Below are 27244 nucleotides of genomic sequence, written 5' to 3'. Positions count from 1 at the left end.
CCTTCACGGAGTCAGGTTGCTGCTCTGCTGCCCCGTGCGCGCCCTGTGCCCAATCCTGGCATCCTTACAGTCTCGGGAGAGGAGCCCATGCAGATTGGGGTTAGACCGAGATTGACAGAGGAGGAGAGGGAAAGACGCCGGAGGGAAGGACTGTGTCTCTATTGCAGAAAGTCTGGACACCTCGCCAGAAATTGTGCAGCCATAGCCGGAAGATCCCAGCCGCCGGAAAACTTCACATCCCAGCTCTCGTGGAGGCTAGAGAGTTGGGGGGTGCTACAGACACTGAGCCTCCGTTACGACCCCGTAACAGAAGGGGCCCTTCTGTTGCCCATTCGCATCACCCTATCCTCAGGCGAGAGCTTCTTAGCCAAGGCTATGATCGACAGCGGAGCATCCTCTTGTTTCATAGACCGGGAGTTGGCGCTACACCACGCTATTCCCACAAGATAACTGATCCAGCCGTTGGCAGTGGAAACTATAGATGGCCGGCCTCTGAAGTCTGGGGGGGTGACTCGGGTAACTGAGTCCGTGGAAGTGAAGGTCCCTGGGCATCAGGAAGACCTGTTGTTCTATGTGGTGTCCTTGCCGCGTTTCCCAGTGGTGTTAGGTATGCCTTGGCTAAGAAGACACAACCCCACAATCTTTTGGGATGAAGCTGTGGTGGTTTTTACCTCCAAGTACTGCCATCAACATTGCCAGCCTGAAGAGGAGCCACAGGTGTTGGCAGGAGCATCTCCCACAAGGGAGATAACTTTGCCCGCCAAGTGTGGGAGTTTTCGGGATGTCTTCGATAAAAAGGAAGCGGAGCAACTCCCTCCTCACCGGCCCTATGATTGTGCCATTGATTTGGTGCCTGGGGCACGCATCCCCGCCGGGCGGATCTACTCTCTATCTGAACCAGAGTTGGCAGCGTTAAGGGAGTTTCTGGATGCCAATTTGAAGAAAGGCTTCATTCGCCCTTTGCAGTCCCCCGCTGGTGCACCCCTGCTGTTTGTCAAGAAAAAAGGGGGGAGCTCCGTCCCTGTAATGATTATCGGGCCCTAAACCAGCTCACTATCCCCAATAGTTACCCACTGCCGCTCATTAGGGAAATGTTGGAGAGGTTGCGTTCCGCCAAAATTTTCACGAAACTGGACTTGAGAGGAGCTTACAACTTGGTGAGGATTAAGGCAGGTCATGAATGGAAGACTGCGTTTAAGACCCGTTACGGTCAGTTTGTGTATTTGGTGATGCCATACGGGTTGTCGGGAGCACCTGGAGTCTTCCAAAGTTTCATGAATGACATCTTCCGGGACTTTGTGGACCGCTTCATGATAGTTTATCTGGATGATATTTTGATTTACTCAGATACTCCCGAGGAACATGACTCACATGTGCGTGCAGTGCTACAGAAGTTACGGGAACACCATCTTTACACGAAGCTGGAAAAGTGTGGGTTTGACCTAACCACGTTGGACTTTCTGGAGTATCGAATCTCGCCAGCAGGAGTAGAAATGGACCCAGAAAAAGTTCGTTGTGTACTCACGTGGCAACCCCCCAAGACCAAGAAGGATTTGCAGCGCTTCTTGGGCTTTGCGAATTACTACCATCGTTTCATAGCCAACTACTCCCATCAGACCGCACTGCTCACGGATTGCCTGAAGGGCTCAGGACCTTTCCACTGGACAGAAGCTGCACAAGAGGCTTTCGAGAGCCTGAAGCGAAGGTTTGCTACCGAACCCATACTACAGCATGCCGACCCGGCGCTCCCTTTTGTGGTAGAGACGGATGTGTCGGACGTCGCGATTGGAGCGGTTCTTTTGCAACTGGCCCAGAAAGGGGGAGAACTGATGCCTTGTGCTTACTTTTCCAGAAAGCTAACCGCCTCTGAACAAAACTACACTGTGTGGGGAAAGGAGCTATTAGCCATTAGGGATGCCTTTGAAGCCTGGAGACACCATCTGGAAGGGGCGCAGCATGAAATTGAGGTGCACACAGACCATCATAATCTAGAGAGTTTTCATACCGCCCGTAAACTCAACCAGAGGCAAGTGCGCTGGGCTCAGTTCTTCACACGGTTCCATGTTAAAATTCATTATATCTCCCAAACACAGAATAAGTGGGCTGATGCCCTCTCGAGGAAGCCAGAATTTCTGAAGGATCCCACCCCAAGACCGTTACAGTACATAATCCCTCCCGAGCAGGGAGTAGTAGGGGCCTGCCAAGATTCTTGGGAAGCTGAAGTGCGGGAAGTGCAACAACAGGATCCTTTCGTGCAGGAGCAGCGGGTCGAAGAGGGTGCATCACCCCAGGCAGAACAGAAGGACCTTATATGGAAGGATGGCATACTGCACCATCAGGAAGCTGTTTATGTGCCACCCGGAGAACTGCAAGGGAGAGTACTACGTCAGTGCCATGACGCCCCCACGGCAGGCCACTTTGGGGTTTTTAAGACCATTCAAGCTGTCACTCGGGAGTTCTGGTGGCCCAAGGTGAAGAAGGACATAGAGCATTACGTTCGCTCTTGCCCCACTTGCATGAGGGCTAAACATGCCACCAGGAAGCCACTGGGGCTACTGGAACCCCTCTCTACCCCAGGAGGACCTTGGCAAATGATTACTATGGATTTTATAACAGACCTTCCACCTTCGCAGGGGAAAACCACAGTTTTGGTGGTCGTTGATGCCTTCTCGAAAATGGCTCACTTCATTCCATGCGCAGGGCTTCCAAGTGCTCAAGACACTGCCAAGTTGTACGTGCAAAATGTGTATCGGCTGCACGGTCTGCCAGACAGCCTGGTTTCCGATCGGGGCACACAATTCACTTCGCATTTTTGGCAAGCGTTGTGGAAGTTGCTGCAAAGTGAGTTGAGACTGTCGTCCACCCATCATCCCCAAACGGATGGACAGTCCGAGAGGGTCAACGCAGTGTTGCAACAATATTTACGTTGTTTTGTGGGATATCAGCAGGACAACTGGATGTCCTACCTGCATTTAGCAGAATTTGCCTATAATAATGCTGTGCATTCGCACATGCAACAGATTCCCTTCTTCGCCAATTTTGGCTACCACCCCCGAGCCTTCCCTGCCCCAAAGGACAGTCTCTCAGTCCCAGCCGCTGAGGATTACTTGCAGGAACTTCACGCTATGCAACAGCTACTCCAAGAGCAACTAGAACAGGCCAAAGCGGATTACAAATGCTCAGCTGACCAGCATCGGAGAGAGGGGGACCTCATACGAGTGGGAGACCAGGTCTGGATCTCTACACGTTTCCTAGCTATGCCTGGCCGGTGTCGTAAACTGCAGGATCGGCGTGTAGGGCCCTTTGAGATGGAGGCTCATATTAACCCTGTGGCGTACAGACTAAAATTGCCACCCACCTTCAAGATGCACCCAGTCTTCCATAGGGCATTGTTGACCAAGGACGCTGCCCCAGACCCTCACCGTCCGCGAGTGGAGCCTGCGCCGCCATTGTTGGTGGAGGGGGAGGAGGAATACGAAGTAGAACAGGTTTTGGACTCGCGAAAACGCCAAGGGTGTCTTCAGTACCTGATTCATTGGAAGGGGTACGATCCAACTGAATGTTCCTGGGAAACGGAGGAGAATGTGCATGCTCCGACTTTGGTGAGAGAATTCCATGAGGCTTATCCAGAGAAACCTAGACCTCAGGGGTGGGAAGGGTTAAAGCATGGAGGGGGGGATGATGTTGCGCTGCAGCCAACTCAGAAGGGACAGGAAGGGGGGAGGCATGAGTTTCAGGCACCTCCACAGCCAGAAGAAGCCGAGTTGGGGATTGTTGTGTCTGAGCAGGATTGTGCGAGAGGGGGGCAGCCTGCTCTTCAGCCAGTTCCCACGAGTAACGCCCTTTCTGAGGAGCCGAGCGCACCGCCCCCAGTTGATGCAGAGGACTTGGGAGAGGAAGCTTCAGAGTCAGTGCCAGCTCCTCCTTTTCCAAGCAGTTCCCAGGAGGATTCCAGCGTGGCACAGCCCCCTGACCTCGAGCCTGTTACTCGGGAGCAGGTGTCTTCGGATGAGCTGTTTGATGTGCGTCCCGTCTCCTCGTTCCCGTCGCCGCGAGAAATGGACAGAGCAAAGACAGGAATTACGAAGGAGTCAGAGATTACGTTCGAAAACATTTCCTATATAAGCCTGCTGCTCCCAGTGGGGAGTCGTTGAGTCAACTTCCTTCACACGCTGCAGAGCATGTCTAGAGTATAGTTAGGGACTTTAGTGAGTTAGGGTAGGGTTTCCTATGAAGCGCAATGCCTTTGATGTATCCATTACTCTAATAAAACGAGATTTACTTGCACACACACTCCAGCCTCATTCTTTCGGCTCTGAATGGGACACATAGGTTTCAGTGGAAGAATTAAGAACCCAGTTTTTTTCATTAAAAGCTGTGAATTTTAAAAGTGCTTAAATTATGACTGCATTGTCCTGTTGTTTTAATTTTAAAACGTTATACAGGCATACCCCGCTTTAACGTTCGCAATGGGACCGGAGAGTATACTTTAAGCGAAAATATACTTTAAGTGAAGCAATTGTCTTCACTTGTACTGCATGCAGTCACCACTAGATGGCAGCAGCACCATGCCAATAAATTCTACCTTACTGCGAAGCACGCATACGTTAAGCGGGGTATGGGGACGTATGGAGCATATACGTTATAGCGAGGTGACGTTAAGTGAAGCGACGTTAAGCGGGGTATGCCTGTATTATATGAAGGAGATGCAAACCCTGTACCCACTTACGTGGCAGTAAGTCCCACTGAGCTGAGTGAGGGTTACTTCTGTGTAGACATGTAGAGAGTTGCACAAGAAGATAGGTCCCTGCCCTGAGGAATCGCCAGCATCCTGGGGTGGGGGTGAGGTGAATCCTAGACCTGAACCCTCCTGCCATATTTTTTGCTTCCAAGGGGAGATCACCGCTCATTTGCTCTCACTGTGCAAAATCAGGGATTCTCTTGCACCAGTAGAGGATATCACCTCTCAAGAGTGGGGCAAGGTGGGGAAGAGAATATTTGCACTCGAGGAGGGGGGAAGAGAAACACCCATAGTAGATTCTGGGAGGGTAAAGCTTCCCAATTAAAGAAGATAATTATGGGGGAGGCATGCTTGTACACCATAGTGGATGCTTTCTTCAAATCAAACACACTGCAAGCCCTGCTCTCTGTCTCTCCCCAACATAAAATTCTGAATCAGTAAGGATTTCCTGTCCACCTGAGGACCCATCCTACACAGAGACTGCTGTTTTATATACCAGAGAATACAGAATGCCCTTACTCTTCCAGAGAAAACAGGAATTTTCCTTGCCATAAAATACTTGTTCTTGGGGGAGTAAGGGCATTTTGCCCACTGCAGCTTCTTCAGGTGTTTTTGGTTCATCCTTCTAGACAATAGGCATGTGTGGGAGAGATAGTTTGAGAGAAACAGGATATAAATTTAATAAACAAAATAAAAAAATAGTTGGGTACTCCTGGGATGTTTTCTTCTTACCTCATAATTGAGGTGTTCACTAACACCCTGTTAGATTTGTTCTAGCATTTTCTGTTATTTGGACCATTGTCCAAGAGTTAACACAAGTTAACGTTTGAATTCAAGTTGGAAAGTGTTTTGGAGACAGTTCCTCATCTTGCCAGTCTGGTCTGGGAGAATGGTAGTGTCTCCCTTCAGCGGGATTACAGTATAAGCCAGTCCTGCCCTCTTGCTGGTAGCAGAGGCAGTTCCAAAGGTTCTAGACTGCCTTTCTTACACTCCCAAGAATAGAATATTTCTAGTAAGGAAAGTTCCTGTTTCCACTGCCTCTTTTGCTAATACTCAGTTGATATCCCAAAAGCAGTGGCAGTCACCAGTTCAGTTATCATTGGCTGGCTGCAGAAACATGACAGAAAACACAAACACTGCCTATCATGTTGTCCATCAAATTCAGTTGCTGCTTGTCCCATTTCTGCCCCCACAGAAAACATCTAATCTCCACAACTGAACAAAATTGAAGTCAGCACCCAACTTCCAAAGGAAAGATCTTTGACTTCCATTTGTCCCATAAAGACACAAAGGTTTTGGTTATTAAAACCTTCATGCAGACCCCTCCATAAAAAATCACACTGGCTGACTTTGGGGTATATTTGGACCCCAGTGAGATTCCAATGGGAGGATGGAGTAACTTTGTCCTCCAGAGACCATTTTTGTCTGTGTTATCAGCACAAGTGTGCTGGACAATACCAAGGTACCTTGAGCCAAAAAAACCTCTACTCATTCAAATAAGGTAGATTTTCTCTGAGCAGTATACATTGGTCCCTTCTGGGATGTATTGGGACCCCAAGGGTTTTTTGTTTCCAAAAGGAAACTGGTAAGTTGTTAACTGGCTGAAATTTGGGGACATTGTATGAGTGACAGTTTGTGACAATGTCCTAGAAGGACAACCCTTCTAGGAATCATAGGCAAATTCCCCAATAGAAAGCAGAAATTTGCCCCCAGGGCTTGTTGCTGGGGTATTTTTGGACACCAGTTTTTGTTGTTTTCGTTTCCAGAAGGAAAATGGTAAGCAGCAACTGAATTTGATGGACAGATGAAAGCAATAACTTGTTATTTCAGATACAAAAGGGGCTTGGAGGTATAACACAGATGTGGTCATTATATGTGGCCTTTGTTGCAAAATGGCCTGTCCGGATGTTCCAGGAATGGGTGTTGAGTTCTGCTTTAGCTGGCATCGGATCATCTGTCTTGCCTGATGTCACTGGCCAGTGTCACTGGCCTGGAACGCTAGTGTCAGTTCCTATAGTGTTCCAGAGGATCACATCTCTCCTATCAAAATTGTGGGGTTCCGATTTTCTTGATTTATTATTTCTTTCAGTATTAATCTTGTCCCAGCACTGGTAAGCTGAGTGATTCATTCTCCTCAAGGTGCTCTCTCTTCATGAGCCAGTTAAAGGCCTCCTCATTATGTGCTGGAGTCCCTCTTGCATGGCCAGAACGAGCCATAGATCAGTAAGACCCTCATCATCTCCTCACTTCAAAATCTGGCCCTTATCCTTTGGCACACCAGCTGCAGGGAGTCCTGGTGTCCTCAACAGCTGCAGGGTGTGTGTGTGAGAGAGAAGTCTTTCCTGTCATAGCTCCTGCTATCATATATGTGGTACAGAATCTGACTTTTGTGTCCTTTTGTGAGAATCCAAATGTGATTTTAAAGATTTAAGAATTTTCTCCTTTTCCAAAGAGAAAATACATCTCTGGAGATTCAGAATTTTAAACTTGTTTTATGCTTTTTATTCGTAAAATTAGGTTTCACATAATTTTATTCAGTTTTGCATAAATTCATTTCATTTCATATCACTTTACTTTATTTTAATATTTTATTTTAATGTTTGTTAAAAGAGAAACAGTTTTTCCTTTCTAAAGAGGATTGTCATGTTCTGCCAGGAAAATTGGCATTTTAAGTTTGTTTATGTTACAGCTTACTTGGGTCTGGGTTAACTTCTGTCGACGTTACCTTATGTTTTCTTCATAGTGTTACAAACTCTTTTTTGTTTGTGTGATGATGTGGTGACTAGATACAAATAAATGAATCTGAAACTCTTACCACCATCCTTTCCAAAGGAATAGGAAGGGGCACAGGGTATGTACATAATATTTGTTGCACTTTCCCAAACAACTGCTATCACATATTACAAACAAATCTTGTTCCTGGGTTCTGTCATGATTGCCCTAAGGGGACAATAGTGCTTTGGACTACTTTGTTCCACAGAGATAGTTCTCTGGATCAATCTTTGGTCAAATGCTGAGTCATTCCCGGGAGCAGGCCTTCAAGGAGCCCTTAAAGGTGCAAATCTGAATGTCCGTCAGTATTGTTTAATTCCTTTGGATAAGAATGTTGTGAAATTATGTCATTTGAATAGGAGTAGATTGCTTAAAGCAAAGTTGTTTAACATGTTTTCATAGTTGGAAGTTAGGAAACTAGCCCACATCCTATGTATATTGGACGTGGGCAAGTCCAACACACACACACACACACACACACACACACACACACACACACACACACACACACACACACACACACACACACACACACACACACACACACACACACACACACACACACACACACACACACACACACACACACACACACACACACACACACACACACACACACAGGGGGTAAGATTTGGAAAAGCATCCTGGCCACAGACAAACCCTAGTTAGCTGACCAAGGTGGGTTTGGATATCCATCTAACAGTTCAGCTAAAGGAACCAATGCCTTGGTATTGCACCCAAACATGGTACCTCAATGTTCACTGCAGACAAATGGGCAAATTACTAATGTCCTCCCTTTGCCTGGGTAAAATAAGATAGGATTAGTGAGAGGCAGAGGCCAGAGAGATGTAGGACTTTGGTGCTTTTTCCTTGTTCTCTGTGCTTGTGGGAAGTTGAGTGAATTTATGCCAGGTATGTGATTTTGCTTAATTTGCATAATGTATATGCATCACTTGTTCTAATGCATTCCTGTTATGTGTTTGCATAGTGTTTTTAGATCTTAATATAAATCTATTCCTGCAGTCTATGGATTTGAACATTTTAGTGGGTTATATCTTAACAGAGGCACTATATGTCAACTCTTTAAACTTTGTCTTTGTTTCTCCAGGTATCCTAGAGTGGCCATTTTGGACTAAACTAGTGGTGGTGGCTATTGGTTTCACTGGAGGAATTTTGTTCATGTATGTTCAGTGCAAAGTCTACATACAGCTTTGGAAAAAACTTAAGGCTTATAACCGTGTAATATATGTTCAGAACTGTCCAGAAACAAGCAAAAAGAACATATTTGAAAAACCAATGCTTATCAAATCAAATCTTGAAAACACAGATATGCTTGCAAGTCATCATACAGAAACTAACAGTTTACGTTATACAGAGCCTGAAGACTGCAGGGCAAATGTTCTTCATATATGATACATTTTTCCCCATGAAGATCTGCTTAAAGTCTGCTAAGATTGAGCTGGTGGAGTTTCTTCTTCTTCTACACTTACAAACACATTACCAGAGTTGCAAATCTCAAGCTGACCTGTAGAAGGAAATACAGGATTGATGGGAAGATATGTAAATGAAGGAGAATGTCATTGCCCACTTTGAGTTGGCAGTTTTTGGAGCCTGTTTTTTTTAATCAATATTCAAAATACATCCTCCAATATTCCAGAGCCATGTAACAGTTGATTAAAGGATCTGCTTCTGTTACTGTGTGAAGCAAGTGAAAGGGAGCTAAAACATGCAATAATTATCCTTCAACTGGATGTCTGGATGCTTCCCATATACATTAAACGTTTCCTGCTAGGGATGGATAGACCCATTACAGTCTGGTCCATCCCAGATCTACATGGGGACGGAACAAAGTGCAGATTTGAAAGGGTAACTCTGTGTGGAAACGCAAATGTAAAACAAGTAAAAGTACCTATGAGTCCAGAACTGAATCTGCCCTTTTAAAAATCCTTTTACAAAGCTCTTTCAGCAACTCACAGCCTACAGCAGCTAGTGGGGGGGATGACTTTATACTGCACTTTTGAATAAAATAAAGCAAGCCCCCCTGGGAGCAACGGGACTCGATGGTTTTCTCTCACTTTCAGGGGCAATTGTAGAGAAAAAAACTGACTTCCCCCAGTTTTTTCCCCATACAATTCCCTCAGAGTGCCTGAAAGTCTTCAAGTCCCATCTCTCACAAGGGGACCCCTCTGTTCTGGTCAACGTGCATGGTGGCAAGAAGCCCCCTGTGCTAGCTGCTGTAGGCTATGACTGGCTGAAAGGCTGCATGCTGGAGCTTTCTAAAAGGAAACCATTAAAAAAAATAGGTAGAGGTAGCATTGGAGTTCTCAGACCACCTCAGCATGAGATCTGCAGATTCTAACTACAAGTAGACTCATGATCCAAACTGGGTTGAGCCACCCTGATAGAATCAAGCGAGTCAGGTTTAGAATCCAAGTTCTGCAGATTTTTCCTACTTTCTGCACACACATAACCAGCATATCAAGGAGAAGGCTCACCACTACTACTTTAAAACTATAAATCCTTTGTAGTTCTAATAAGCAATTTGCTTATGCTCCAGCTGTGAAATTTTGTGGCGTATATAAGAAAAAGGGAGTGGGGATTGCAAAGCATAGAGCACTTTCTTGGAGGAGAAGGGATGGGGGCAGAGATCTGGGGCATGCAGGGCAGAAAGTGGTGGGGTTGGTAGTTTATTCTCTTTTGTTTTGTTGTTGTTTTGCCCTTCCAATGGGAGGGAATTAACTTGCACCACTTCTAAGGAGCTTTTTGGAGGAGTGCCAGGGAAACAAGTAGCCGTAGTGTCCTGCAGAGCCACAACCTTGTGAGCCGCCTTGAGGGCCTTTTGGCCAAACGGCGCCATAGAAATAGAATAAATAAATACATAATAAATAAACCTCCCTGGTCACGTATCCCCAGTATACCTGGCTCCACCATCATTGGAACAGTAATAGCAGTGGGGGTTTTCACCACCACACTGGGAAAACTGGCAACAGAGGTAAACAGCATCTTATTGCCTGTCAGCCACCATCTCGGGGAGCATAGGATTACTCCCTTAATCATTTTTATTTTATGATACATTTTTAAACAATCATTTCAGTTGATGTTTCTTTCAATTAATCAAAACCCAGTTGTAACATGTAATAACAAAACAGAAGACATGGCTTGTATTAAGAGGCTGCATACTTTCTTAAACCTAACGCTAAAAGCTTTCTTGGCATTTTTTCCAGGAGCATATTTTTCTGGGAATATTGCACATGTGAGCTTTGTAATAAAGAATAATGGATATAATCATAAAGATATTAAATGTTTGATTTAACATGTACAGTTGTTTCAGTGTTCTGAATGGTTTATCTTAAGTGAAGAATCTGTTTTCAGGTCCTTTAAATTTTAATTCCTTATACAGAGAATAGCAAAGGGAATTTGGATGCTCCATTTGAAAGGCCTTAGAATGCTGCTTGCATATAGGAATTTCAAGTAGAATCTTTAACAAGAATTGATGAAGTGAACCTTGTGATTAGCCCCCAAATTAATCACAGTATGTTTGGTAGCTTTGATCAGTTCATTAAACATGCTGTGTAAATGGCACTAGAATCCTTTAGAATAACTCAAAAAATGCATTGGGCCACTTGGGCACATGCAACTATTTTTAATTTTAACCATTTCAGTATTTTCTTTAATGTTCTGGTTTGTTTCTATCTCTAACAAAGGATTTAGACAAACCCAAAATCAAACCATCAGTGAATGTGAAGTTATTTGTATCAATCTGCTTACTGCTTACTATTAAGAACATGAAATGTATTGTGTATGATTTAGTATTTAAAATTGTATTGTTTTGCAGATTTATGAAATCTTAATAGTAGTGCGATCTAAAGATGGGGGAGGGGAATTTGGAGTTTTCTGCTCCCTTATTCAACGCCCCACTGAGCCCAAGCTATAAAAAATTTAAACGTTTTTCCTCCCATTGCAAACAATGGAAGGGAAAAGTTTAGTGATGCGAGTAATTATATATCTCCCCAGTTTGCATGTGTTGTCATGGGACCGGATGGGGTTTGGACCCTTCAGATGCTTTCCTTTTTGGCACTGCTGGTGTTAGAGCTCCAATATTGGTTGGGCCAGGACATTGGTGGAGCCACCTCTGACCTTGGATCTCCCTCTCTGAACTCAGAGGGTTAATCTGATCTATCCTGTGGGCCCTGGGACATCCTCCCAGGCACCATAGGATTGCACACTAAGTGCCTTGATTTTTCTCAAAATTTTTCTCAAAAAAGTTTCAAACCTACTGAACTTTAAGATACACCTTTCTTTTTCCCAGTTGAGAAAATAGAATATAGTAGCAAACAAATTTAATCTGCTGTTTAAAATAGTATGTAGGCTCCATTAGTCTCACACAAAAACAGAATAAACTTTTAGTTTTAGATTGGGGGGGGGGCTTCTTTGGATGGAAAAGCAGGTTGTCTGGCTGCCAAGCATGAAAGGGCTAAACAGTACCTTCCCTGATGCCACTGTTTGAATCAAATTGGCAGCATCTACCATGTTTCTGCCCCTCCCCCTTAGGAGAGTATCATATGCCTGGTTTTGGCATCACAAAGTTATCCGCTAATTAGGCAATATAAGATCTGCCTGAGTTTCATTGTGGGTTCTGAAAGGATCTACACTGACAAAATATGTTTAAAGAAAAAAGACTTGAGAGGAGGTTATGAATCCTTATGAATACTAGTGTACTTTAAAATATCAAATAATATTTACATAATAAGATGTGGTATGAGAGCATTGAACATAGACAAAAACACAATATAATAGTTGTAATAAGTAAAAGCATTTGAAAGTTTACGATAATTAAAGGAGATTGCCTTTTATAGAAAATGATATTTCTGAGCTGTCTCAGTGGAGAAGAGGAGAAGCCATGCTGTGCTAGTAAGCATCTTTTCATAACCCCAAAGCCAAGGAGGTTCTGGTGGAAAGAACCTAACTTAAAATACAAATTTCTCTATATTTATAAAGATTTCTGATGGGTTTATGTATCACAACTAAGGAACTAAGCTCAGCATTCTTTAATACTGAACTATTATTTTTACTAATATTCTCAGCTATGATCTGGGAATAATATTTTTTCCTAGCATTTTCCAAACAATGCAAGGTATTCAGAGTAGACCTATTGAAGTTAATAAACACCGCTAACATAGGTTCATTAATTTCAATGTGTCTGCTTTGAGTAGGACTTAGTTGAATACAGTCCATTAGATTTAAGTTCCAAAACAATGTACTTGACTTTTGGGTCATAGGTGAGTTTCTTTGACACCCCCCCAATGTATTTGGCTTAGCCAAATCATGAACTGCTTGCAGTTTTATTCAGTCCTGGAAATATTCCATCTCATCTTCATTCATTTATGTCTTAAGATGAAAACATTATCTTTATTAGCTAATGAGCTAGGTTTCTTTCCTGGCATTTCCAGGTAGGGGTGGGAGAGACTCCAACCTGAAACCCTGGAGAACGGCTGACATCAGTTTTGACAATTCTGAGCTAGACGGACTCATCCTCTGGCTTAGTATTGGACAGCTTCCTATAGGCCTGTGTGCTCCCCCCATCTGCACCATCTGTTAGCTTGTCCTGGGTTGAAGAGTGCATTATAAGTGCATTTGGACAAGAAGTTCTGACACTGACAAAGATTGCTTAGCTACAAGTGAAAAGGGGCAGAGATCAAAACTCACTGGGGCAAATGAAGCTTATGATGAGAATAAATCTGCCCCGTCTTTCCATACTTTAACATTGTTCTATGAGAGACAGACAAGCAATAATATAGATAGGGATATTACACAGCAAGAGCCTTACAAGGTTCAGGAATACTCAAGGTGACATAAGAGTTCTTAAGAGTACAAAGACTTAAACATTTTACGTTTAATTTTTATAATTTTCAATCATTTTTTAAAAAATCAGTTAATTACTAACGGATTGTTTTCAAAGGCTTGTTTTATTTTTATTTTTCAAAATCCAGGGGAATGGGGAGGCAGGCTAGATTAGACCCCTGGGCCAGAGGTTTGCTGCCCTACTGTAAGACCTACTGCAAGCTGATACAACTGGTAGTTCTGGCAGTTCCCTGATCAATGTCTGGAATGGAAATCTAGTATTTTAATTTCAATCTTTAAGAAAGGTGATTGGGATGACCTCACTGCCCCCCAAAAAACTGTCACCTAATAGGTTTTCTTGTTCCCACAAAAATGTGTGCCTGACATCTTTTAGATAAGGTAGAAAGTAGGATGAAGAGTATCACATCCCCAGTCCTGTCCCCATTGCAGGCTGGCTTTCTCAAGGGACATAACACAAGGGACATAACACAGAGCACGCATCTTCTTGACATTCAGCTATAGTTCTGCTTTTGTGCTTTCCTCTTTAACTTTCATCAGCATTTGTTTCAAATCATTACTGGTTTCTGCTAGTAGTATGGTATTGTCTGCATAGCTTAAATTATTGATATTTCTCCACATCTCCTTCATCTTGGTCAATCCTGCATTCCCTATGATATGTTCTGCATATAGATTAAACCAATAGGGTGATAAAATACATCCCTGTTTCACACCCCTTCCAATTGGGAACCAATCTGTTTCTCCATAGTCTGTCCTTACAATAGCCTCTTGTCCAGAGTATAGGTTGCGACATCAGGACAATCGGATGCTGTGGCACCCCCATTTCTTTTAAAGCATTCCATAGTTTTTCATGATCTACACAGTCAAAGGCTTTGCTGTAATCTATAAAGCACAGGTTTGTAATATGATCTCTATGATTTCTAAATCCAGCTTGGACATCTGGCACTTCTCGCTCCATATATGGTTAAGAGCCTTTGTTGTAGAATCTTGAGCATTACTTACTTACATGGAATATTAAGGCAATAGTTTGATAATTACTGCATTCCCTAGAATCCCCTTTCTTTGGAATTGGAATGTATATTGAATGCTTCCAGTCTGTGGGGCATTGTTTAGTTTTCCGTATTTGTTGACAAATGTTTGTCAAAATTTGGACAGATTCAGTCTCAGTAACTTGTAGCAACTCTATTGGTATGCCATCTGTTCCTGGTGATTTGTTTCTTCCAAGTATTTTAAGAGTAGCTTTCACCTTGCATTCTAAAATTTATGGTTCTTCATTATATGGTTCCTCCATGAATGAAGCTGTGATCTTTGCATCTCTTTTATAGAGTTCTCCAATGTATTGCTTCCATCTTCCTTTTATCTTGGTCAGTCAGTGTGTTCCCCTATTGATTATTCAGCATCCCTACTCTTGATTTAAATTTCCCTTTAATTTCTCCAATCTTTTGAAATAGGGCTCTTGTTCTTCCTTTTTTGTTGTCCTTTTCTATTTCTATACAATAACTATTGTGATAGTTCTCCTTGTCCCTACATAACAAGTTGCTGTTTTGTTGCAGTTAGGGTTCTAACTGGGTTTCTCCTTTTGCTTTTGCTTTCCTTCTCTCTTTAACCCTTTTAAGAGTTTCTTCAGTCATCCATTGAGGTCTTTCTCTCTTTTTAACAAGAGGTATTATCTTTTGGCCTTCTTCCCAGATAATGTCTTCACTCCATAGTTCTTCTGGTTCTGTCAACTAAGTTTAAAGCCTCAAACGTGTTCCTTATTTCATCTTTCTATTCTTCTGGGATGTTATTTAAATTATATTTTGGCATTATGATTGCTTTGTTGTTCTTCTTTAGCTTTACTCTGACTTTCAATATTACCAAGTCATGAGCTGTACCGCAGTCTGCTCCTGGTCTTGTTTTTGCAGAAAGTATAGAATTTCTCCATCTTCTGCTACCAATTATATAATCAGTTTGATTCCTATATTGACCATTTGGTGATGTTTACCTGTAGAGTTGTCTTTTTGGTTGCTCAAAAGATGTGTTTGCAAGAAACAAATTATTGGCTTTACAAAATTCAATAAGTCTTTCTTCTGCTTCATTTCTATCTCCTAAGCCCCATTTTCCCACAATTCCTAGTTCTTATTTTTTCCCTATTTTTGCATTCCAGTCCCCTACGATTATCAGCACATCTTGTTTTGGTGTGTGATCAATTTCTTCCTGTACTTCTGCGTAAAATCTTTCCAGTTCCTCTTTTTCTGCGTTTGCTGTTGGAGCATAGATTTGGATGATGGTTATGTTAATAGGTTTCCCGCTAAATCTCATTGATATAACTTGCTCAGACCTTGCATTATAGTTCCTAATTGCTTTTGCTACATCACTTCTCACTATTAAAGCAACCCTGTTTCTTTTTAATTTCTCATTTCCTGCATAATGTATTTTGTAGTTGCCTGACTGAAAATGACCCATTCCCGTCCATTTAATTCACTCACACCAAGTATTGTCATGTTGATACATTCCATTTCTTGTTTGATAATTTCTAACTTTCCATGGTTCTTGCTTCTCACATTCCATGTTCCTATTCTGTACGTCATACAACTCCAGACTCTCGTTTCACATCTGTGCGCATCAGCCTCTGAGCTTCCTTTTGGCTTTGACCCAGCTGTGTCATTAGTCACAGCGCTACTCGTACTTGTCCTTTGTTCTTTCCCAGTAGCTCGGTGACTGCCTTCTGACCTGGGGGTCTCATCTTCCAGCACTATCTCGTGTTGCATTTTGGATACTCTGTTCATAGGGTTTTTGTGGTAAGAGTTATTCAGAGGTGGTTTACCATTGCTTTCCTCTGAGTTTGGATGCATATTAGTCTGGTGTCTCATCTTTGACCATTCCGCCATGGCTGCCCCTGCTAGGAGTCTAGCCTCTTGGTCTAGACTCCTGATAGCATTGCTGTCACCTTCTTCGACACTCTCAAACCCCCTCACCACGTTAAGGTGTGCATCCTAGAGAGGTGATGAAGAGGATCTAATTCCCTTGTCTATTATGCTATGGCTGGATTGTGATTCTTGCTGTAAACTATCTGTTGCTGCAATCCCAGCTTATACAAGTAGAAAATCAGGCACAAGAGGGCTTAAATGACAAAAAAAGGTCTCAAATGTATATGCCTGATTAATTCTCACACAGGGAATATCAATAGGAAGAATGCCTGGATAGATAAATAGCTGAGGAATGGAGATGTATTAAGTAGTGGAAATTAGAGTAAACAATACAAGGCAGAGTATATTGTGGCATATCAAGTTATATAACAGGGACATTGGATCATGCTTGACATATACAATCAAGGCATGAGGCAGCCCTGTAGCCAGCCTTCCTTGATAGGTGAGGCAGCCACATTTCCAGGTGGGGCATGGAGGGGGAAAGGCACATATTACCAGCCAGTCCCCCCTCCTCTTCAGTGGTGGAGAGGATGTGAGATTCAGGCCAGGGGAAGGGAAAGGTAGTGCTACCTTCTCCCTCACTTCTCCATCTGGAGTGTGTGTTAACTTATAGGAATGAAGTTTAATCTATTGAATCGTCTCACCCTTTTTTCAGAGATCCCCAGGAATACCAGACTCAAAAGCTTGACTTTGCCTATAACTACATTCCCCTTTCACCTGTGGTCTGCCCCTCTCTTCTGATTCTTCATGAACTGAACTACTTTGGTAAAGACAATGAGCTCCATTAGGTATCTCAGTTTAGAATCCACCTGAAAAAACTTGTTCATACTACAACTTTAGGGAAAGGCAGAGAGAAAATAAATACTATAGGGTGTGTTTGTTAACTTCTCCTCAAGAGTCATAGAATCACAGAATAGCAGAGTTGGAAGAGGCCTATAAGGCCATCAAGTCCAACCCCCTGCTCAATGCAGGAATCCACATCAAAGCATTCCCTCCTAGTCTTGTGTCTGGCCTTTAGATTTTCCTTCCTGTTTAGGGATGCTAGGTCTCCGGCAAATGGCCGGAGTCTCTGACCCGCCCTTGCCTTTCTCACCTCCGGCCAGAATTGCCTCCATGTTGTGTAATCTCTGGTTTTTGGCTGGAGTCTCCGGTTTTGAGGGGGCCCTCTGGCTCTCTGGCTAGCACCCCTTAATCTCCGGACTCTCAGCTTCAATTTAAAAAAAAATTAAATTTCTAGGTGGTCTATTTCCTGAGATATGCACCAAAATGTCAACCGCAGCCCCCCGGCAACTTTATTTTTTACAGATCCTTGCTCTAGCTACAACTCCCATCAGCCCAATCCAGTGGCAATGCTGGCTGGGGCTGATGGGAGTTGTAGTTTAAAAAAGTAACTTTTCAATGCTCCTGCTGTAACCCCGCCCTTTCAGGATTGTAGCCAATGAAGCCAGGGTTGTGACTTGTTGATCCAGGCATGCAGGATCAACGTTAGAAAATGGTGGCTTTAAGATTTTTGCAGTTTGCGTAAGTAATATAGCTTAACTTTTCCCCCCTCTTCTGTGCAAGAGTCAGACCCTGGGCTATGAAATATGAAAGTATTTAATCCAATACCTGCTTTTCTGGGAGTAAAGCAATTTCTGGGAGTAAAGCATGTACCTGGAGTAAACACCATTGAACTCCAATAGGACTTACTTTTGAGTAGACATGGTTAGGATTGTGCTGTAACTTAATGGGACTGTTGAGTAAACATAGCGCAGACTTGTGTTTGTGTTGTAAATCTTTCTCCCTCCAACCCTATTTTTAAAGAAATTAGGCAGGGTTTATCACAGTTTTTATTATGTAGGAAACTAATACTGATTTTTTAAAAAATGAATGAAGTTTATTTTTATTTATTTATTATTTGATTTATATCCCACCCTTCCTCCCAGTAGGAGTCCAGGACAGCAAACAAAAGCACTAAAAACACTTTAAAAATCATAAAAACAGACTTTAAAATATATTAAAACAAAACATCTTTAAAAACATTTTTAAAAGCTTTAAAAACATTTTTTTTTTAAGAAATGGTTTAAAAACATATTAAAAAGCAATTCCAACACAGACGCAGACTGGGATAAGATCTCAACTTAAAAGACTTGTTAAAAGAACAAGTTCCTTATCACTTCAGGGTACAGTTTTCCCTGGTTGAGTAAGCCCCATTGAATACATTGGGACTTGCTTCTGAGTAAACAAACATAGGATTGCACTATAAATATCTTTACAGGTTGTATAAATAATAAACATATTTGATAGTCATGCTTGTATAAATATTTTCATAGAATCATAGAATAGTAGAGTTGGAAGGGGCCTGTAAGGACATCAAGTCCAACCCCCTGCTCAATGCAGGAATCAAAATCAAAGCATTCCTGACAGATGGCTGTCCAGCTGTCTCTTGAATGCCTCCAGTGTCGGAGAGCTCACTACCTCTCTAGTAATTGGTTCCATTGTCGTATGGCTCTAACAGTTGGGAAGCTTTTCCTGATGTCCAGTCGAAATCTGGCTTCTTGCAACTTGAGCCCATTATTCTGTGTCCTGCACTCTGGGACCATCGAGAAGAGATCCCGGCCCTCCTCTGTGTGGCAACCTTTCAAGTACTTGAAGAGTGCTATCATATCTTCCCTCAGTCTTCTCTTCTCCAGGCTAAACATGCCCAGTTCTTTCAGTCTCTCCTCATAGGGCTTTGTTTCCAGTCCCCTGATCATCCTTGTTGCCCTCCTCTGAACCTGTTCCAGTTTGTCTGCATCCCTCTTGAAGTGCAGAGACCAGAACTGGACGCAGCACTCAAGATGAGGCCTAACCAGTGCTGAATAGAGGGAACTAATACTTCACATGATTTGGAAACTATACTTCTGTTAATGCAGCCTGATACAGCATTTGCCTGTTTGCAGCCACATCACACTGTTGGCTCATATTCAGCTTGTGATCAACGACAATTCCAAGATCCTTCTCACATGTCATACTGCTGAGCCAGGTATCCCCCATCTTATAACTGTGCATTTGGTTTCTTTTTCCTAAGTGTAGAACTTTGCATTTATTCCTGTTGAATTTCATTCTGTTGTTTTCAGCCCAATGCTCCAGCCTACCAAGGTCCCTTTGAATTTTCTTTCTGTCTTCCACGGTATTAGCTATGCCCCCCAATTTTGTATCATCTGCAAATTTTATAAGCATGCTCTGTACCTCCTCATCCAAGTAGTTAATAAAAATGTTGAAGAGCACTGGGCCCAGGACCGAGCCCTGTGGTACCCCACTCGTTACTTCCACCCAGTTTTGTCATGCTGTGTCCCTATAAGTATCCGATTTCATACTATGGTTGTACAATACTTCCTTTACATTTTAAGTAGGCCTTGGGGTAGTCATGGTTCTCCATTGTTTTCATCCTGAGGGGCAGATAGGCTGAGAGATGGTGAGTAGCCCATGGTCACCCACTACAGTTTATAGCTCATTTCCATTTTGAAAAATTAATTAAAACAATTTACATGCAGGCAAAATTTATTAAGTGGATTCACACAATATGTGTAAAGCACATCCAACTCGCATTTAAAGCGCATGACTTCCCCTAAAGAATTCTGGGAAGTGTCATTTCCCCCTCACAGTTATAGTTCTCACCACTCTTAACAAACTGCAGTTCCCATGATTGTGTGGTGGGATTCATGTGCTTCAAATGGGTGTTGAATGTGCTTTAAATGAGTGGTGTGGATCTGCCCTAGGTATGATGGTCATTCAAGAGTGAATTGAAAAGAACAATTTTAAAAGATACTTCTTACTCTTACTCATTTCTCAGACCTCTTTCTGAAGGGTCAAATCTGTAAAAAAGTTTGGAGCAGCCACATTAAAAGATAAGGGCAGGGTATTCCAGGCAGGGGGTTGCCAACCCTGCTTGAATATGGATGTCTTTGCAGAAGAACCCTAGTCAAGGTTTACCAACAGCACAGTCCAAACTATACTTAGAAGTCAGTCCTGTTGAGTTCTATGGGGCTTAATCCCTTAGTAAGTGTGTTTAGAATTGCAGCCTTCAGGAGCATCCATCTTTACTCCCCAAAGCTCCCATCTAAATCTCTACAACACTAGGCTCCTTTGTCTCTGCAGTGGCCTTCTGGTGACTGGCCTGGCCTGAAGGCACTTAACCCTTCTTGCTGAAAGCAAGTAGGCTAGATTAAATGTTCCCTACCCAGGCTCCATCTTTTAGCTAAGATTTCTATCTTAATTTCCAATCAGATTTTTTTTAACTGTATGCTCCAAGCAACTGTGAATGATGCTTAATGTATCACGCTTAATAACATCACTGGGGCCCGCCCCATGACATCACTAGGGCCCGCCCCTCAAATCTCAGGTTTTGGGATGCTTCTGACCTGGCAACCCTATTCCTGTTGGACAATCAAGGGAAACCTTTTAACTAGCTGCTATATAAAGGATGAACTAAGGAATTGGGAACTAATTGTGGAAAGCAATTGGATTTTTTTTTACTGGTTGCTGGGTTTCTGTCCATAAACCGTAAAAAGGCTTCACGCTGAGCTGCACATATTGGGAAAATCAGAAATTAGACCTGAGATGTCCAGCCACCCAGGTAGCTAACTGTAGAGTACACAGCAGTATTTCTATTCTTCTAGGGCTGTTTTATCTTGCACCATCAAGTAATCAAGAAAAAGAAAAAATAACCACTATGATTGTGAGTATAGTGGGTGCTTTAAAAGAGTAAAGGGTAGCCATTCTTTCAGATCACTTTAAGTTATCTTTTTATTTCACCCTTTAGCAATAAACACCCTGTTCTACTCATTATAATAACTCCAGAATAAACAAACTCTTACTTCTTATTGCAGTCAGACAAACTGCTTCTTAATTGCTGTCTTGGTAGACAGCACAACTGAAATTGAAACTGAAAAGCAGAGCAAAGTCTAAGGGGTGGAGTCAAACTCTAGCCCATAATACCAAGTTCTAGTACTTAACTCTTCAAGGGTCATGTTACTATACAAGCTGGAGTTTTTTTTCAGGATCACTTAAGTAATTATAGGGTTAATGTGATCATGGAAAAGCCACCCTGAGTCAGGGAAAGTCTTGACTGAGCGGACTTTGGGGGGATCTTCCAGCTGAGGCTTTTCTTGTGCACTCACCCTGCCTTATTCAATGAATTTTTCATAGGGTCTTGATCTTAAATTGCTCCTGTTCTTAAAGCAAGCTATCAGTCTTTAAATGGAGGTTGTCATTGTTTGTCATGTCACAAATTTAAAAAGTCAATTTCCCAAAATATTCCTGGGAGGGGGGTCACCCCCATCCTCCCTCCAGCTACAGGCCTGGCATGAAGCAATCCCAAATATGAAGGTGTTTATCTCAAGAGGCAAAAAACAGTGTAGAAAACCACACAGGTACAGGATTAACATGTCAATTAATTTAATTAATAGCATTTATAAACCAATTTTTAAAAAACAAGTGGTAATATCTATCATAAAATAGCTGGAAAAATAAGAAACAAAATATGATAATCTCAACATGTTTTTTTCAACTCTCTTTTTTCAAACAACGATTCTGTTAAAATACAAAATAAAGGAAATCTTTCTTCTCAAAGACATTCAAAAACCAACCACCACCATATTGCCCGGTTGGAGATGCCATTGTCTGCCTGGAGACTCAGCCAGTTCTGAGGACTGGTTAAAACTTTGCAGGGCTACACAGCTACTATGTAGGGCTGGGTTTGGTTTCCTTGATGAGTGTGTGCTTGAAAGGATGTGGTTTTATGCTGAAAGTGTTCAGTTGCTAACCAAACTTGTTTGTGTGTGATTATAAATAAAGATTAATTTATTACATTTTGCCCATTTCTTTCAGTGTTTGTACCAAAAAAGAGATTCCATGGTGTTCAGTTCATACCAGTGGAACTGAGTGCTGCCTACTGGGAGAGTTCCAAAGAATATTGTAACACCCCAGAGCTTACTTGTAATTCATTAGTTTTTGAGTAACGAGTGGGTAATTCCTTTACATTTTGATTGTAATAGAACTAGGAGTAATTTTATTACTTTGGGGCATTACTTGGGGGGGAAGCAGGGGAAGTCTTCTGCTCCTCTGATTTGTGGATTAAAATCATGTGCCCCAAACTGGGCTTCTGTGCGGCATCGCTCTCCCTCATGCTATGTGGGTGGGTAGGAGGCGATGAGGGGAGGAGGTGGAGAGTGAAACGGGTGGAGTGGAGGAAAAAAAAGTAAATGTATTGCCTTCAAGTCGATTCCGACTTACGGAATAGGGTTTTCATGAGGCTGAGAGGCAGTGACTGGCCCAAGTGAGCGTCAAGGCTATGTGGGGATTTGAACCCTGGTCTTCCAGGTCGTAGTCCAACACCTTGACCACTATGCCACACTGGCTCTCTAGTGGAGAAAACAATTGTTTAAAAAAATGGATGGTGGTGGTGAAGAATGGAGTGGAGGGGAAAAGGAGCCGGAGGGCAAGAACATGGATAAAAGAGAAGGAGGCAGCAGCAGAATGGAGATAAAAAAACTGTGGAGGTGAAAGGTGACTCATGCGTGTGTGTGTGTGTGTGTGGTGTGTGTGTGTGTGTGACAGAGAGAGAGAGAGAATATACTGTGTTTGCACTTGGCACACAAAGTGGCCTCCACCACCCTCTCTGGCTACTGTGCTGCATATGCAGTATTTTAACTTTTTTGCATCTCAGGGTGAAAAGTGGGTGAGTGTCCCTTAGTTGGTGGCAGGGCAGGGTCTGGGAGGTGGTTAAGTGAGAGAGATTGTGCTTGCTGGTGGGTTGGGGTGGCACTTGGTTTGACGTGCAAAGATCTGAGTATTGGCCTCTGCCTCCCTCCCCACCTCCCTTACCAGCGGAGAGACCACCATTGCTATCTTCTGGATAAAAAGAACTATTCTACTGTCTCTGTATGTGTTTATTTTTAATGTTGTTTTAGGCTTCTTAGATGTGCAGCAGCCAAGGCCAGCACCTTGTAGGCGTTTTTTAAAAAAAGTAACTGAAATGTAATTGTAGTGATTACTTTTGAGAAAAAGTAAAGCAATCAGTTACTTTCAGAGCAATTGTAATTGTAACACTAATTATTACTTTTTTGGGCCGTGTAATTGTAACTGTAATTTATTACTTTTTAAAAGTAATCTTCCAAGCTCCGTAACACCCTTTACCTTCCTTCCTTATGTTTCATTAGTGAAGGGCTATGCACTATTGATGACAAAAGGGGCATGAAACGACAGCTGAAGTAGTGCTATTTAATCTACTATAGGAAGCTGGTTCAACTTTATTAGGCACCAGGAAAAAAACCCTCAGTTACTCAAGTTTTGAAATAGAGTGGTGGTTCCCAAACCTTTTCCCTCACAGAAAATTGCTTGAAAATTGCTGAGGGTCTCAGTGGACACAATTCTTTTTCTGCCTATTGTAGCAATTGTAATGCACTATGCTAGATGTTGTATGATTTTTAATTGTATTTTTATTGCTTCTTTTATTTCTGATATATTGTAATAAAAGCAATAAAAATACAATTAAAATGAATATGAAAACTGAATGTGATGGATGAACCATCTTCCATCTTCAACCACAAATCAACAGATAGGCCATGGACCACCTAAATGAAGCTCACAGATCACTGGTGGTCCACAGTTTTGAAACCTTTGAAAAGAGGTAACAATAGAAACAAATAGCTTTGTTTTAATAAAAATGAATCTGCACAACAAGATTGCAATACAAGTGAGACCTATTAAGGAAGGCTTGAAATAGATTAATGATCTCACTTTAGCAATCGTGGAACTGAAACTATGATTTTTGGAGGAGCAAGGCCCTGCATACTAAGATAGCTGATGCAGCGAGATACATTCTACAGTTGACTTTTTTTTATTCTTCCAGTCAGCACTATTTAGTCAATGATTAGCTTTTCCTAAGTTATCTGAAAAAAGGAAGCAGTAAAATCTTGCACGTACAACTCCGCATAATTCCCATGTAAAACAATTTACACTCCAGGCCTATGTGCACTTACTTGGGAATAAGACCCATTGAACTCAGTGGCACTCACTTCTGCCTAGACATGCAGGCAAAGTGCAATACAGTAAACAAATCTTTGCACTATTAGTGAATATTCTTATTTTAAATTTCATTTCATTGTTACGTTATACAACAATTATTTAAACTAGAATTGGTAGTTGTCCAGCCGATTAACTTTTTCACAATCCAAACCCAATTTACCACTTGGGGTGGTGGAGGATGAGATAGAGGTCTCTGTCTACCAGCCTCCACTCACAGAGTGGTGCTAGCATTACTCCCCTGGTGCCAAGCTCCCTTTTCCACCCACCAGAAGTGCAGGAGGGTAGAAGTACGACCAGGAGGCTTCCTGCCATTGGTTATCCACAGGAGGGTTCAAAATAGGGCAATTCATGGGAGGGGATGAACTGGCTCAGAATTCATCATTTAATAGCATTTAGCCCAATTGTTATATGCCATCTCCAGGCTGGCATAGGCTGGAGTGGGCTTTTGTACGTTCCTTCCACCTGGTTGGCATGGTGGCAGTGGCTACAATAGATGGACATGCTCTGCCACTATCCAGCCAGGGTTTGGATTGCTCTAATAGTATCTCAGTCTTTTCCCAACAACCAATTTACTAAAGAAGTGTTTTGCAGAAGCAGCTAAGTCATCTCTATCTTGTTAGCTCTTTGTTAATCATGAAAATAAAAGCACAAAGTTTTTGCATGCTGAATAATAATGACATCGGGTTTGAAATATTTCAAAGTGAAATAAGCATTTAATCTATTGAATATTAACAGGATGGAAGAATTTAAGCAACTCAACAAAGGGAAAAGTGCTTATGAACGATGTAAAATCTTCCACAAAGGCTTCCAAGGAAGGCTGGTATTTATATGTTAGATTGGGGACTATCAGAAAAGGTTAGTGCTACCCTTCTGACTTTAGAAAGGTCGATAATGAGGCCTTGTTTCCTGCTAGGCAACTAGCAGACCCCAAACAGTCTGTATGAGACTAAATAAAAAATGATTACTTATAACTAGGGCTGTCACAAGCATTTGAAAGGGGCACTTGAAAATGTGAATAACCATGTTCAAAACCTTGTGTGCATTTCCAAAGTGAGCAGAGCTCACAGCGGTCAAATACAGCCCTGCTTACCTCACAGATGTGAGCCTCCCAACCTTACTTGGGCTGGAGACTGTGGGGAAGAATTGGCTGTGGCAGTGGAAGCTTCCTGGTGGAGCATCCTTTCACACTGAGGAGGGGACCAGCATTACAGATCACAATATGACTGGTGGGGTGATGCTTGGGGAGCATGCTTTCTAATGGCAAATGAATGGAGCACCCTCCATTGCTGCTGCTACCTCCTCCTCTTTCTGCCCCAGGTAATGATTATGGGCCCTTGGGTGGCAGGAAAGGGTAAGGCAGTGGCAAGCTTCTGCTCAGCCACTCCATCTTCATCTTTCGCTAGTGTCTTGTCCCTGAGACCATCCTTAATGTCTTAACCTGTTGTTCTGAGCCCCAACAAAAGCAGGCTAGAAACTTGTAGCTAAATTATTGACTGATTAGTCCAAGCCACAACAGCTCAGCAGGAAATGTGCTACTGCAGACAAAGTCTAGAGGTTTGGTTTTAGATTTTCCAAATATCTGAGATGAAATTAAGGAAACATTTGTATTAAAGCCTTTGTGCACAGTTAGTCAAAGTATACTCCAATGACATTATATTCCTGTAAATCGGTTTTATGGAGGGGGTGTCTTATTGAGATGGGCAAGAAGTTCTGTGCTTCTCTATCCATCCCAGCCAACTCATCTCTTTTTAAAAATCTGACTGAATGTCTATTCCAGTGAGGGAGCAAGAGGTCCATGACCTTCAATTTTTTAAAAATTGTGTTTTAAATGGCTGATGTGCGCCTGCGAAAACTGAACAACCAGACTAACCAACCAACAATGAATCTAAGGAAGTACTGGATTTCTCCAGATGCAACATCTTTCTGTTTGACTCTGGGAAAAGGCAACATCCTCCCACCAGAAGTGTGTGGGAGAAGGTGTTGTGCAGATGACTTACATAAAATAAGAATCAAATGTGTGGGACAGTTTCCTCATTGGTAAAGGTTCTGCTTTTAAGATAAAAGTTATTCCTTAAGCCTTTGTATTTCCTGATAATTATAACACAATTCTTATCAAATAGTAGCAACCAATTATATGAGGATTAAATATCTTCTGAAAATGTAAACTATAATAGTATCTTGCACAAATTAAGACATGTTGTATTGAAGCCAGCTGATTTGGCTGTAGATAATTTGCCATGATTATCACTCCAACTCCCCTGCCTTTTTTTCATTCTTTGAAGTTTGACTCAGACAGCCACACTGTTAGGGATATGATCTGGGGAAAGGTAACAGTAAGGGAGTTTTTTGTTCCTGTTCCGTTCAGCAATGTAACTGGTAATTTCATCAAGACTCTGGCGAAATTTCCTCATGGCCTCTTTCACTGGCTTCTCTATGAAGTGTTCATCTGGATACATCCCCAGAAACACCTAGTTGGAGAAGAAGTCACAAAACATATCTGTTTGAACTAACATATCTGTTGGAAAATGTGTATGAGAAATATTGCAGCTAGCTATGACACACTGCAAGAACATAATCTTCCCTCTCTGGTGAGCTAATGTGATATATCACACATGACTGAGCTAAACCCTTGAACATTTCTGCAGAGTACATTGATCTCACTGAAGAACCTCCTAAATTAGGAAACCACTCAACATTGTTTGCAATGCTTATATGCAGATTTTTAGCTTTTTGTTTTTCAGATGCATGTAGACTGAATGGTGTTGCTGCTAATTAATTGGAAGGGGGAAAGTGAAAAAAGAAACCTCCTGATGCACATACAAAAACTCCTATACTCAAGTCCAATGCATATTGAACTAACTTGCTCTTCAAGGGCACTCTTGAACTATTTAAATCCAGATCCCTTCATGCTGTT

General features: G+C 42.3%; 2 protein-coding genes across 9 annotated transcripts in view; one reads left to right on the top strand and one right to left on the bottom strand.

Moving 5' to 3' along the window:
* Positions 1–8971, top strand: part of LOC133364609 (E3 ubiquitin-protein ligase MARCHF8-like) — an 82223-nt gene extending 73252 nt beyond the window's left edge. For all 7 annotated transcript variants that reach the window (XM_061585558.1, XM_061585557.1, XM_061585561.1 and 4 more), the window contains one exon: positions 8622–8971. In XM_061585558.1, the coding sequence (XP_061441542.1) occupies positions 8622–8926 (305 nt within the window). In that variant the 3' untranslated portion in view covers positions 8927–8971. The remainder of the gene's footprint in view (positions 1–8621) is intronic.
* Positions 8972–21469: 12498 nt separating this feature from the next.
* Positions 21470–27244, bottom strand: part of ALOX5 (arachidonate 5-lipoxygenase) — an 86291-nt gene continuing 80516 nt past the window's right edge. Inside the window, exon 15 of one of the 2 annotated variants that reach the window (XM_061585555.1) lies at positions 21470–26798. In XM_061585555.1, coding sequence (XP_061441539.1) covers positions 26619–26798 — 180 coding nt within the window. In that variant the 3' untranslated portion in view covers positions 21470–26618. The remainder of the gene's footprint in view (positions 26799–27244) is intronic. The other variant, XM_061585545.1, reaches the window with a different exon arrangement.

Source organism: Rhineura floridana, chromosome 1, assembly GCF_030035675.1.
Source record: "Rhineura floridana isolate rRhiFlo1 chromosome 1, rRhiFlo1.hap2, whole genome shotgun sequence".
Lineage (NCBI taxonomy): Eukaryota > Metazoa > Chordata > Lepidosauria > Squamata > Rhineuridae > Rhineura > Rhineura floridana.
The sequence above is the reverse complement of the archived record's forward strand: the minus strand, read 5'-3'. Positions and strand labels throughout refer to the sequence as shown.